Below are 14,151 nucleotides of genomic sequence, written 5' to 3' on the forward strand. Positions count from 1 at the left end.
CCCCCCCCCCCCCCCCCCCCTTCTCCACCCACCCACCCACCCACCGATCTTCTCGGTTCTTTCGTGATCGCGGACCCGCTGCCGTCACCTCCTCCCGCTTCCGCTCGCGTTCACTTGCGTTGCGTGCTCTGCTCTGCGTTCGCGACGCCTGGTAAGTTGAGTGATTGTCGTACGACCGGACGACGCCGAGTGCTCCGACGCTTCGGCTGACCCAATCGACTCTGCGAGGTAAAAAGAAGTTGGAAATAATGGACGGAGTTGTAAATTGATCGCGTATTCTGAAATGATGACGCTTTGAAAAAGTGAAGTCGATCAGTCTGAGAGTTGTCCACGAGAGACTCGTATCCGTATAGTCGTGGGGATTCTCGCGATCACTAGGCATTCCTCACGGAAAGAATGGATTTTGCCGACAATCGGTTTCTCTTTACCGTACTGTACCTTGTGTTTTCTCGTCGTTCGAATTAAGTGTCCTCTCGGAGATATGAACAGACGAAAGGAGAAAAGAATTCAGTTTCGGCCGATCGTCATTTTTTTTCTCTTTACAAAAAAAAGCCTAATAGCTATATAATTAACAATTGAAGTGCACAAACATTGATTTGAGCACTCAATAACAATAAGTAAAGTAGATTAACAATTAAATATATAAATGGAGTTTAAAATAGCGGACGAGGGAAAAATTTCACCTTATTTATTCTCTAGATTGTACCATAAATCTTCGTATTAGTAATACTTTGAAAAGAAGTAATTTGATGTTATTGTTATTGACAGGTGAATAACAAGTTACATCACAGTCTTTGAACAGTGTAAGTGCAAAACAGTCATGGAATCATCAGATAGAAAGAATGTATACCTTACAAAGGCTGGTGACAATTCCTTGAATTCTGGAATGAGAGAAACTATGATTGTTGGCCAGACTAATATGGTACCAGGTGTGTGTAACTGGAATAAGTATTATTATGTAGATTCAGTCTGTATCATAATCTATACATTCTTTTTGCAGAGTGTGGTGCAGAAGGTGTAATGAAACCCAACAATGTGTCCAATGTTTCCACTAATCAGACAAAGTGGACTAATGGTGGCTCTAAAAATTATATCACAATACCAGTGAAGAACGAGGTATGACAATACAATGTCTTAAAGTACTTGAGTTTGTAATGATCCAAACTTAAATTATCTAGGAAATGCAATTTAAACAAACAGAGAAAAGAGAATAAATTTGAATTAGATATGTGTTTAATTGATATTTATTATGAAGATTCTTATGATCTTTTTATCAATAATAGTTATAATTAATACTGATCTATTTTATAGGTTGTACATCTTGAAGATGGTAGTGCACATTGCAACAACAAGAAAATGTATTTTTATGATAGACACTACACTGGGCATGAGGAACCAGAGAGAACCACACGCAGAGGAACAAAGAGATACAGAGATAAGGATGCACCAAAACGGGCATTGTATGTTAAATTAAAAATAAATAATATTTAGACAGAAATATCTTTCAAAGAATTATGTTTCAAAGATGCGTTAAAAATATCAATTTTTGCTTTTTTATTTTGTTATGATTTTATAAATAGAGATTTGTACAAATGAAACAGAAGTTGTTGATACAAAAAAGTATTCATCTAAGTATTGAATTACTTACGATACTTACAGTAATTCGATCTGTTATAGATCTGCATTTTTCTACTTCTGCCAAGAACTACGTGGCAAGATGAGAGAATTACATCCCGAGATGGGAGTAGGTGACATTGCAAAAGAATTAGGAAAATTGTGGATGAGTACGGATTTACAGACAAAATCTAAATATATGGCTATTGCAGAAGAAGACAGAGCTCGATATGAAAGAGTATGTTTATATCAAAATATATGTATATATTGAGGACATTTAGGGAGATTTTAATATATTCTGCTGATTTGTAGTAATGTATGGTAATTGGTTATCTTGACATTTACAAGTTTAATGAAACGATTTTTATGTGTAGGAGATCATTGCGTACAACAAGAGAGTTAAAAATTATGATCCGGAAGAAGTTGGGACCGTATAAATTATAACATGGACCCACACACATGGAACGGACAAGGATGACAACTTTATTCTAATTCGAGTACTTGACAACTGCAGATAGACGGAGTTCAGACTTGCAACAGACAAGCGAGTTTTACTACTAACCTAGAATTATCGTTGTATATATTATGTATACTGTTGATATTGTCTGGAAAAGAAAGAAATTGTCTCTCAGAAATTCGGTTATATACTTACAATGATATAAAAAAAAAGTCAAATTCAAAAAAAGAAGAGTTCCATTTTGTAATGAATTTCTATATCATATACAAATACTATATTATATACATGACTAACGTGTGCATTATATAATATATATCATATGTATATAATATATATTATACTTACATATAGTATATAATATATACATGCGCATACATATATCAATCATGTGTAGTAAGCACAATAGAATTCGAATCTATTTCATCATGCTTATGATTATTTGAGCGTTCCTTATACTACTCATGTAATCTATTCATTTGATCGATCGAGCGTTCGAATAATCAGGATATTACTATACATTTTAAGAATAGAATAATAGTAATTCAAGTAATGGTAACTGCTATACTATTACAATGCATTAATATTAAGCAATGATAACGATAATGATAACGTTCATGAATAATGAAAAAAAAAAAAACGTACGTAATGCACCATGCATCTATATCGCATTGTAGAGTTACAGTAGATCGCTTCGCCGAGACATAAAAAATGGTGCGAAAGAAATTAATCAGAACAATAAAAGGCAAAGTATCTCGGCATTGAGATGGACTATAGCCGGTATTTATAGTCGCTTTTATTTCAAAACATCTTAAGTAACGCTAATACAATCCTCTAATTCATGACGCTCTTAATACAAATCTTAAATATAAGATCCGACTATGAGTACCGACCTTATGTGCAACATGTGACAAATTTATCGCAGATTGTTAAGGATAATCTCGCTACCTCGTAATAATTGATTTTATCGGAAATATTTTAATGATGCAGTGGGCAAGAAAAAGTATGTATTGCAAAATTGATTATTGGTTATTTAAAAATTGAACGTCGACGATACTTATTTAGATAAAAGGTATACAATACAAAGCATAGAATTACTAAATGCATTGTTAGGACAAAATTAAAGGATAGTTATATAGCAATATTTAACATTTTTAACATAGTTATTGCAGCACCATAATAATTACCATAATAATTAATAACGATAGAGAACTAAAAATTTTTGATATTTGTTGAATTTGAAGTTTGCTGAAAACAGACGATTTCTAATAAAATATCTTTGTAAAAAAAGATCATCTGAAAAAATATTCAAATCAAAATGTAAATGGATAAAAGCCTTTTTATCTCATCACTTTTTATGTATCTTGTTCACTAGATAATTTTTTATCTCAGGTAATTTTTTATTATTTGATACATCTCTGTACCTCGAGAGATATTTAACTATCTGTTTTTTTTCTGCTTATAATAAGTTATCGAATAAAATGTAATACACCCTGATGTTTCTTTTATGCTTCAAGAAGGATTCACGTTCATACATTTCTTTACCCACTGTAAATATTTTCTACACAAATTATTCCATCTGTATATTATAGGCAAAATAGAAAGAATGAAAATCATTATAAAGAGGCTCAATCGATCGAAAAAGCGAGTTAATAATGATGGTAGTGACTGCTAATTAGCATGTTGAAGATATAATAGAAAGTAAAAAAAAAGAACAAAAAAACCGAGGTCTTTATACATGTCTTTATCCAACGCTACACATATTCATACTTTAAGTATAGGTATATAAATATATCAGGGAATTATATCAAGCTCCCGAAACGGCGGAACGTATATTCTATGTATTTTCTTTTTTTTCAATAAAGGTAAAATAGATAAAAATGCATTAGTTTCATAGAAGTTTATTTTTGGTTGTAATAATAAACTGCGCACTCTTTATTTTTTTCCAAACTATATCGTCATTCGTCACCCACGATTTCTAAAACGAAATCGCGAGCACGCATTTTGTACATTTTTACATCGTGCCAGCTTCTACACATACGAGAAGTGCAATGAAATGCAAGTAAAATAACAACAAAATTTTGATGCTGACATATATATGTATATGTTAGGCTACACGGCATAACACATATATACATATGCATGATATATATTATATTTTTATATATTATAATATTATATATACATCTATTTTTATGTTATATATATATATATATATATATATATCTTTTCGAATGGACATTATAAAATACATATACATATTAACAAGTAAAAATTGATATTACACACTTATCACGTAACTAATATTACACGAAAAATTTTGCCACATAATGTTACGTCGTGTCACTGCTACTTAAACCGTTCTTTTGGTCTAACTTATTCGCATTGGTTTTAACTGTATATATGAAAAAGCTTAGAGCTTCCTTCTCCACGACAGGGATGGTCTTGAAATGCTTCGTGAGAGTCTGCAATAAGAATTTTATATATTATTTTTTAAAATTATCATGAAAAATGTTAAGAAGCAATTGTTTTTACTCATTGTTAGTTTCAAAGTTATTAAACAATAATAAAATATCGTACAGTGAAAATGTAATGGAAAAAGAATATAGGGTTTTTTCATTTTAGGCCTGTTTCTTGTAGCTGAATTCTCTTGCATCTTCTTTTTCTTTTTTTTTTCTCCAATATGAAAGAAAAGATGAACCTCTCTTCCCCACTGTGCAAGAAGTTTAGCTGAAAAGACGAATCTTATGTACCTAAAATTCAAACGGTATTCATCGAAATTGAATGCGAGACGAATTCGTAAGGTTAAAAATTTAGGTTTAGGTTTGGACGAAAAATTTATTGAACAGTACAAGGCGGAGCTTCTCCCTTCCAGTACCCTTCCCTTGCCCTTGAATTAGTAGACCTGTTCTTTGTCCTGAATTGCTCCATGTTGCTCCATGATCCATATTACGGATATCAGCGGGTGTATTTCAACGACACTTTCACGAACTTCAAATATACGAGTATATTATATAATAGGACTATATTTTCAGAAAATATGGCATATAAATATAATTTACAGAAACTCTAGTATGTAAACGTATTGCATTTCTTCAAAGAATTAATTCTTCTCATTTTCTATCATATTTTCACTGTATGATTTGTTGTTTTTTTATTTTTAGAAGTAATGACAAGTAAATTTATTTATTTATTTAACAGAGAATCATTGGGAAAAGATCTAGGATGAAAAACTGCCTTTGCATTTACACCTTATTTTTAACGATAAATGTGCGCATTTTTCAGATTTTATATGTAATACATATAACGTAAATTATATCCTAAAAGTATGATGCATTTGTCACTAAAAGTGAGGTGTGAATACAGACTTTCACTTATCTTTTTCCATTTTATCTATTTGTTTTTATATATCTTAAAACATCCTAAAATATATATTTTACATAATATGCTTTTTACAAATAATTTAATAAAATAATTATGACTATGTTTATATTTAATACGCTCTATATACGAATATATATTAATTTTAATACATAAATATACATAAGTATGTGCACATATTTAATTTATTATATTTATGACACGTGCTAGATAAAAAAATTAATGAATTATTCGAAATATCAAGTTTTAACAAACAAAAAAATAAAAAAAATTTAATTAATAAGAGACAAACGCAGTTAATTATGCATAATTATAAAAATATATTCTAGTTTAAATTACACAAACCTAAATAAAGATAGCAAAAATAATTTTACTATACTTACTTCCGCTAACAGAGTCTTGTTAAGATTTTGCCGGGTAGCAACCTTGTAGTGCCTTTTGTACCGCCTCAGAGTACCCATTTGCAGTTGGAAGAGATCGACTTCTGGGACGTCGTTGTCAGTTTCGCCCGAATCATCTTCGGAATCCTTGCGCCTTCGTTGCTGCTGCTGTTTGGTTCTTGCGCATTGGATCACTTCTTTGTGATAATCACAGATATATATGTGTCGTGCCTATACATAATACAATAAAGAAAGAATATAACAGAATAGCAATAATTATTGTAGACAAATAATACTTAGTTATAATATAATATATAGTTCGCACAGATATCTTTTGTATCGAAAGTTCTGTCATTTTCAAGTTTATAATATTTCATTAAATGTCAATTTGCCGCATACAAAAATTTTTAGATAAAATTTTCAAATAAAGTAATATTATATTAAAGAGAGTTATTTTACAAGGGTATACTTCGATTTATAAAAAAAAATTCAGAATCTCTAGTGTCAATTTTTTGACGTTTTTCGTGTTAAATGCGCTATTTTGTAGAAACAAGACACGAATTCAATTATATTAAAAATAATGAAGAAAAATACGAAACATATATAATAATCATATAAAAGTATTTAATTATTAAATATATAATTTTGCTAAGTGAAAAATAATCAACGTTTGTTTCTTTATTATTTGTTATTTAGTTTTAAAAGACATTAACGTTTATTTATAAATTGTATTACAACAAATATAATTTATTTATCAGTATTCTCCATTATATTTCTTTATCGATAAGAAATCTTATAAAAAATTCTCTGATAATTTCCGGATCTTCCAGGTATTTTTGTTTACAATTCCAAGCAAGATAAAAAGTATAATAAAAGATAGGAATTTTACAAGATTGTATCTATTATTTTCTACCATCAGAATTACAAAACTCATAGAATAGTACAGGAAATTTTTATCATAATATTAATACAATTATCTTTTCTGCTGAATTGTTCCTTTTCATATCGCCACAATTGTTTTAATAAAAATTCATAAGCACAAAGAAAGTACGTGAATATATATGCCACACTTATCGTTAACCGATTGAATATTTTGCATTATTAAGTAAAATATGACAAAAGAATATTTTCAGAAAGAGACAGAAATAAATAAAATTCACAAAAATTTCTAATTTTCAAGAGTAAAAAAAATGTTATATTCCTTGAAAACTTCAATTTTTTTAGTTTTTCAGAAAAAAAAATTTAGTTACAGCATATATTAGTCGCCAGTGAATTCTCAATTTACTGGAGGCAAAAGTCATAAAATTGAAGCGCGGCTCCTCATGGAATGGAGTATACGTTAAGAGAAGGGAGGGACAGTATTTTCTAATATTTTCTAATATAAAATTTGGTATAATGATATATCGATCAACACAGAGCGGACGAATCTTTTTTTTTTTTTCGACGGTACTTATGGAAAGTAAATGTTGGAGTTTCGCGTTTTCTCGACATTTTTAAGAGAGAATCGCGGCCGCGGCGCGTTCGCGGCAATTGCGGCGGACGTGCGCATTTGCCATGTTATGCTCACCATGTGATCCAAGTTGAGTTTCAGCCGCCGTTGAGTGACGGTCTTCTGTATACGCTTGCTGTAGGATGCGTTGCCGGCCGGACGCGAGCATCGCTTATTCTCGTCGAGGAGGCAGCAGATCAGATCCGCCGCGCCCCGCGAATCCTCCTCACCGGTGCTAAAGCCGTTCATTTTTTGCTCCGGCTTGGAAATAGTCCTCTCCGATCACGATCACGTTCAGCTGCGCGGTTTAGCGTCGTCTCCGACGACGGCGACGACGGTGATTCGCGCGGTCGATGCACTCGTGTCAAAAGTCTTGGATCGCGGTCTTGAAGCAGCCGGTGATCGCAGGACGATAACCACGATGACGATGACAGTGATAACACGGACGACAACGGCAACCGACGCACGCTAGGAAACGTCGCTCGCTCATAATTCTACTCCGCGCAAATCGAGCCGCGAGCTCCCCTATACTTCTCCCCTCGCCGACTCGTCGGTCCTTTCGGTCGGGATGCCGTATATACGCGGTGTATACGCTCCGTATGCGTTAAACTGCAGAGTCGAACCCACGCCAAGCCAAGCCGCGCCAAGCCGCGCCACGCTGTGTCGCGACGTGACGCGTCGTGACGCGCCGCGTCGCAACCGTAATAACGCCGGGCCGGCACCGTCAATCGCTCCTCGATTGCTGGATCGCAGCTGATCGCTTCGGACGCCGATCGTCGCCGCCGTTCAGCCGGAGGCACCGGGAGAACCGACGCCCGGGGCTCGCGAGCGTCGCCGCCGGGGAATCCGGGACGAGGTCTCTCGCGGCCGCCGCGCACCAGGAAGATTTCAGATCCACCGGCGATAGCTCTCTTCTTTCGTTTCGCTCTTCCAGTTCAACGATATTTCATACGGTATTGATATACCACGAACACGCAGCTATCAACACGACTGAAAATTCCAGGCCCGAGAAAACTCACTGTTGAACGATTCCGCAAAATGCCAATCAGAATATCGTCTACGACGACACAACCGTCAAGCCAAACGACACTCGCACTACGTGCGATGTATCTTCGACCATCTGTCTGCAGTCTGACTGCGACTAATTCGACTCAGCTAAAGTGGTGAGCGAGCCACCTGCGAAATCATCTACAAGCTTCTACAAAGACTGCTGTTTCTTAATGCGCATGCGCGACAATGCGCGGAAAAAAAAAAAAACAACCAGTCCGGCAAGTGCTGCCATTTTCTTCGGCTTGCGGCTTGGGCTGTCGAGAGGCATATACTAGTTAAATAAGTAGAACCGCGGACATGCATGAATATAGCGTGATTTTTAAGAAATGAGAATGAAAGGAACAAGATGGTTGTGTTCAGTAGAAAAAAAACAGCAACTTTGCAACTATTGTAAAATTCTTGAAAATGATTGGTTTATACATTTAGATCCAGTGAAGAAGGGCGAGCCAATCATATTAAAGAATTTCAAGACAGTTGCAAAGTTGCTTTTTCTGTAGTCATAGCTCATTGAGCGTTCACGCTTTCACAGTTTTCAAGAAATAATAAATGGTAATAAGTAAGTAACATAATTTTAACAGATTTAATATTTAAATAATATTAATAATTATCTATATAATAGATTAGTTGTACTACGTTACGAATATTATAATAAATATAAACATATTAATTTCTTTCTTACTCAGTGAGCGCTTAATGAAACGGTCGCTGCTTCTGAATGCACTCATTATTTGTTGTAAGATTACGTCTTAATATAATATGCCAAAATAAGCGTTGAGTATCAGCATGAAAAGGTACCTTAAAGGTAAAAGTACTTTCACATGAACTGACGTTTTCTGCGCATTTTATAAAACATTTTTATAAGACACTCAAATCGATTGTTTTAAGCAGGCTGTCCAAATTGATGCTTGATATTCGTCAAATTTTGATAAAATAGCCGAATCGATTAACTCGTGAAAATGTATCTTAACTTAACCGAACGAGGTTTTTTTTAAGAATTGCCAACTGCAAAACTGAAATTATCTTAATTTTCTAGCAACCGTACAGAACGATGTAATGGAGGCATTCCTTTTTTCTTTTTTTCGATAAAAATATTTAATTTGTCGTATCTTAGATACTTTTAATATTTAAAATTTAAAGTTAAACCACAGACCTCTGCATAACGCATAATGTTTAAAGCAAATTAAGAAAATTAACCAATTAGTTTTTTATTTTATGGAAAGGAGAAAATAAAGAGAAGAATAAATAAGGAAGCGCGAAATAATAAAGTCAAATTTTTCATCATGATAACAAAAGGAAATAAAATGCGTATGTACTTGTTAAATAAACATTTAGATAAAAGTTTATAATTAAATTTTAAAACTTGTAGTAAAAATTATATTTTATCATAAATTATTATTTTGATGTGTTTCTAAATTATTTTTACCACTTATATAAAATACTGATAAAAACAATAATTGTAGACAATTTTTATCAAATCTATTTTTCCTCCCTTCTTCATTATATTATCGGAAAGAAATTTTTATTTTGTGAACGAGTAAAAATATATCGGACAAGACAAATAGTTATGTTTTATGTTTTCGAGAGAGTGCAGAATTTCAATATTCATATAATTCCATCTCGAAACATAGTATTTTTGTTCTTAGACTATATATATATACAAACGAAACATAGGTATTTTTTTTTTCTAGACTATAAGCGAGAAAGAGCGGACGACGCAAGTTTTCCTCGTTGGTTTTTCCACGCAACGTTGGCGATCCTGCTTGTAACCGCCGTACGGGGTGCCGCGTCGTTTCATCGTCGACTGGCGCCACCTACGATAGAAACGATGCCTAACCTCAACGATCTCGCGTAGACGGTCGCGAGGATCAATGGTCGTACGAAAGAAACAACGGCGCACGGTGTCGGCCGTTCGATCGGTCGTATTTGGATAAGACCGTCGCGGCAGTGATAAGAGCGGTCGCATTCACCGGCGAAAGATTCGCTTTGCGCGCACGCATTTTCCCGCCCTTTCGGCCGGCCGACATTTTATTTGGTGGGGGGCAAAAAGAAACGCATCAAAACATAAAAGGTCGGCGCTGATTGGCTTACTTTTTGCGGCTTATCTGAAATAAGCCAATGGTAATGGGAGATTTTCCCCGTACACTGGCCGTATGCCGCACGAGTGGCGTGGGGTCGCGATATTCGAAGCTGAAGAATCCTTTTAGCCGTAGCGGATCCCGTTCCAGGTAAGAAAAATCCAAATATTTTTCGCATGTCGCGTTGACAGATTCGCGGGACGTCGCGTGGATGTTCCGCGCGTACATACGCACCGTCGGACCCGCCCAACGCGAGCGTGTCCGCTGGCCGTAAGTCGCTACCGTGCTGCGTTTCCTCGTACGTATACCTTTTATTTCCGTCATACCGTCAGCACACGGCAGCAAATGGCTGCCTGGACGGACGCGTCGTGCTTCGTACGCCACGCCGTTGTCGCGTCTCGTCGCGCGTTATCGAGATACCGTGCGACGAAAGGACCAACGTACGTGCAACGGCGAGACCTCGGCGACGCGGATCGACTCGTGGAGACGCTCGCAGACGCTCGCTGCTGCGACCGCCGCCACCGCCGCCGCTCACTCGCTCGCTCGATCGCTCGCTCCGCCGCCGCCGCCGCCGCGTCAACGACGTATTGACGTCAAGGCCTCCGCGCGCGTGCACATCTCGCGTTTTGCGTTGCATCGCGCTCTAAAGCCGTCCATCGACGACAAGTGGACCTCCCCGAGGAGGATAATGTGCTCGTAGTTGAAAAATCAATCGCACTCTCTGTCATCGTTCCCAGCGTACATGGCGTGGTATGCTCGGGTCGCGTTGCCACTCGTTTTCCCGCTTCGAAATTTCTCGAAACCTGTCAAGAATTAAGCGAGCGAGCGAGCGAGCGGAAAATCTTGAGACCTCGGAGAAGATCTTCCTATTTTTCTCTCTCTCTCTCTCTCTCTCTCTATCTCTCTCTTTTTCTGTCTGTCTCTTTCTCCCTCCTCCCGCGCTCGGAGTATTTTTCTCGGCGAGCTCGTTATTACCAGCGAAATAGATCGTGATGCTCGCGAGCGAACGACCGCGGAGTTGGCGGGAGCGGAGCGGAGGGCGAGATAGAATAACAGAAAGAGAGAGAGAGAGAGAGGAGGGACAGGGAAAAACGTTTTACACGTAGGCGGTTCTTCTACCGACGGTGCATCTCGCGCGCGCGAAGCGCAGCGTAATGTAAAGGTGCGTCCAGACTTGTACTGCACATCGTATCGCGTTGTGAGCGATGGCATGTCACTTCGTGTCTTAACATGCTCGTATAATTCGTCGCCGTGCTATATCGACGCTCCATTGAGTTTCACGAGAGGGACGAGGGAAGGGGAGGCAAGAGATTTACGATATTTTATTTGATCGAAACGTCGTCTTTCCTATCCGAACGCGAATGCAGTGAGGTTACGAGTTTGGACGCGGCTTTGGTGCGCGGTGGCGACGGCGAAGACGCCAAAAGTCTCAAGCATGTCGTCGATCGACTCGCTGCTCGACGTTTTTATCCGGTCCGCTAAACGTCGCTCAACACGGTCTCTCGTGGGTCCGAGATACTTCCCGTTGCATCCAACACGGCGCATCTAGGTCCGTCTGTTTGTTCTTCTCCTCTTTTTAGCTGCACTCTTGTATACCTCCTGTCAATTTAGAAAGTCCGTTTTTTTCATTCCTGTACTCTTTGAACTGGTGCGATAAGTTGACACGAAACAAACGTATATATACTTATTTCACTTCAGCTTATTGCAACGTGTGCCCCATGGTGCGATAATTAGTTCACAGAGACTGCAGGCAGAAAAAAAACTGACCTTTAGTACTGTTGACGCTGCTTGAAATCCTCAAAAATTCTTGCACTTGAAATGAAATATAATTATCGATTCCATATTTCTCTCCAAACGGTGAGGATTACTAGTGAAGATTAACAGTGAAAAAATTTACTGAGCATTAACCAATGAAATTGTAAATATTTTAGTATATTCACTTTTATATAATTTTTCACCTTATTTCAAGATACAGAATCGAGTGCATGCTCGCCACTGCTTGCACTTTTTGCATTCAACATTTTCGTTTTCTCTCTTCAACGTCGAATATCTTGTAACTCATTTTGGGTGCAAACATTTTTGGGAATTTCAAGCAACACGAAGATAAGGATACTGAATGCAAAAAGTGCAAGAAACGCGAACAATTTTTGTCTTCTCGATTACACGTTTGATTACGATTCTATACAATTGAATAACGTTCTTATTCGCGATCATTATATTGAAAAGGTATTAATGGAACGATTTCAATGCTCGTTTTGAATGCTCGATTGTTTATAATTAGATACGTGCGTGAATACGTGAATGACTGGTAGAACAAAAGATATAAAAGATAATTTATCCGATGATCAAAACGCGAAGACGTTCGACGTTCGTGAATTCCCAGTTTTGCAATTTAAATCGTTAGAACGGGAATTGTAATCAGAATCGATAATTAGTCTTGCAAATTCCTATGTATATTTTTTTTCACTTCGAGTGTAAAACGTGCAACGTCGTGTAGCTAAAAAGAGCAGGTACAAAAAAACACGCGATCGATGGATACCCGGATGAACGCGTGATGTTCGGGAACTAAAACCAGAGCGGCACAACGTGTAATTCCGCAACAAGTTCAGATTTCGATTTTTTATGCGTTTTTTCGCTTCTATAGCAAATATGGAGCGGCATGTGTAAAAGATAGCGAAACTTATGCGACAATATTGAAATGTTGACTAAAAATGGAAGAACATTTTATTTAACATTTGACATTCAATTGTTGATATTTGACATTCAATAGTTGGTCTTATTTGTGACGTACTTGTAAACATTACTGCATTATCTCAATCAAAGTTGGTAACTATATACTCATAATGTAATCTTCTACACGAAAAAAAAATGTATTAACCTAATTAGCCAATAGCAGTCTAATTGAAAATGATTTTGATAATTTTTTTTATTTTAATGATGGTATTAATGAAAGAAATATAATTTTTTATTAAAACAAGAGCGAACGTGGCGTATTTGTTTCATTAATACTATCAATAAATTAGCAAGATTATTTTCAATTAGACAGTCGTCTAATGCTGTTAATAAAACATTTTCTTTCGTGTATTGAAATTAATAAAAGCTATTAAGTTTCATTCATATGATTAAATTGGTATTGATATCCGATTTAATATTGATACGCCAATAAGTTTTCTTATAGATTGTTCATTACTCTAGTGAACTTTTCTTTTTAAATTTTTATACTAATTGGAACATTTTTCTAATATTGAAAAAAATTACATTTTTTATTAAAATTTTTTATATGAATATTCTGAAATATTTTAACATTTTTTATTACATATTTTCTAAAAAAAAATCTTTCAATTTTTTTTACATTTTGTAATAAATTTTATCAGAAGTTATATAATAGAATGAGAAATCTTAAAGTATTTTACAATTTATACATATACACAAAGAATTCTTCATGTAGATTTTATCACTTCTGAAATGTTCCCATTTATATAAAAAGAAGAATTTTTTTTTAATTTATAAAATTGTTCAGATTCTGAAGTTTACTTAAAAATTCTAAAAAGTTGAAAAATCTAACAAAAATTTTTATCAAGATACCGTTGGGAAATTTCCTTTAAAAAATATAAAGCGACACAATACTCGAGAAGTACAATTAGATATATGTTTACTTTGACTCAAACTGACAAAGAATGAAGAACGGCTTCTTTATTGCAAATTTGA

At 35.6% G+C, this 14,151-nt stretch overlaps 2 protein-coding genes across 5 annotated transcripts in view; one reads left to right on the forward strand and one right to left on the reverse strand.

Moving 5' to 3' along the window:
* The window catches only part of LOC108777974 (Dorsal switch protein 1), a 4,563-nt gene extending 2,264 nt beyond the window's left edge, over positions 1–2,299 (forward strand). For 2 of the 4 annotated variants that reach the window (XM_018545003.1, XM_018545004.1), the window contains exons 2-6: positions 769–929; positions 1,001–1,116; positions 1,312–1,460; positions 1,678–1,852; positions 1,989–2,070. In XM_018545003.1, the coding sequence (XP_018400505.1) occupies positions 821–929; positions 1,001–1,116; positions 1,312–1,460; positions 1,678–1,852; positions 1,989–2,051 (612 nt within the window). In that variant the 5' untranslated portion in view covers positions 769–820 and the 3' untranslated portion in view covers positions 2,052–2,070. Of the gene's footprint in view, positions 1–118; positions 152–768; positions 930–1,000; positions 1,117–1,311; positions 1,461–1,677; positions 1,853–1,988 lie in introns of those variants that run through there. The other 2 variants (XM_018545005.1, XM_018545007.1) reach the window with 2 other exon arrangements.
* Positions 2,300–4,401: 2,102 nt separating this feature from the next.
* Positions 4,402–8,065, reverse strand: Sap30 (SIN3-associated polypeptide 30). The gene is made up of 3 exons (XM_018545036.1): positions 7,397–8,065; positions 5,833–6,060; positions 4,402–4,533 (listed from the first exon to the last, which is right to left on the reverse strand). The coding sequence occupies exons 1-3, from the start codon at positions 7,565–7,567 to the stop codon at positions 4,402–4,404; spliced, it is 531 nt and encodes a 176-aa protein (XP_018400538.1). The 5' UTR covers positions 7,568–8,065.
* Between the last annotated feature and the right edge of the window lie 6,086 nt (positions 8,066–14,151).

Source organism: Cyphomyrmex costatus, unplaced genomic scaffold (assembly GCF_001594065.2).
Source record: "Cyphomyrmex costatus isolate MS0001 unplaced genomic scaffold, Ccosl1.0 scaffold474, whole genome shotgun sequence".
In the NCBI taxonomy this organism is placed as follows: domain Eukaryota; kingdom Metazoa; phylum Arthropoda; class Insecta; order Hymenoptera; family Formicidae; genus Cyphomyrmex; species Cyphomyrmex costatus.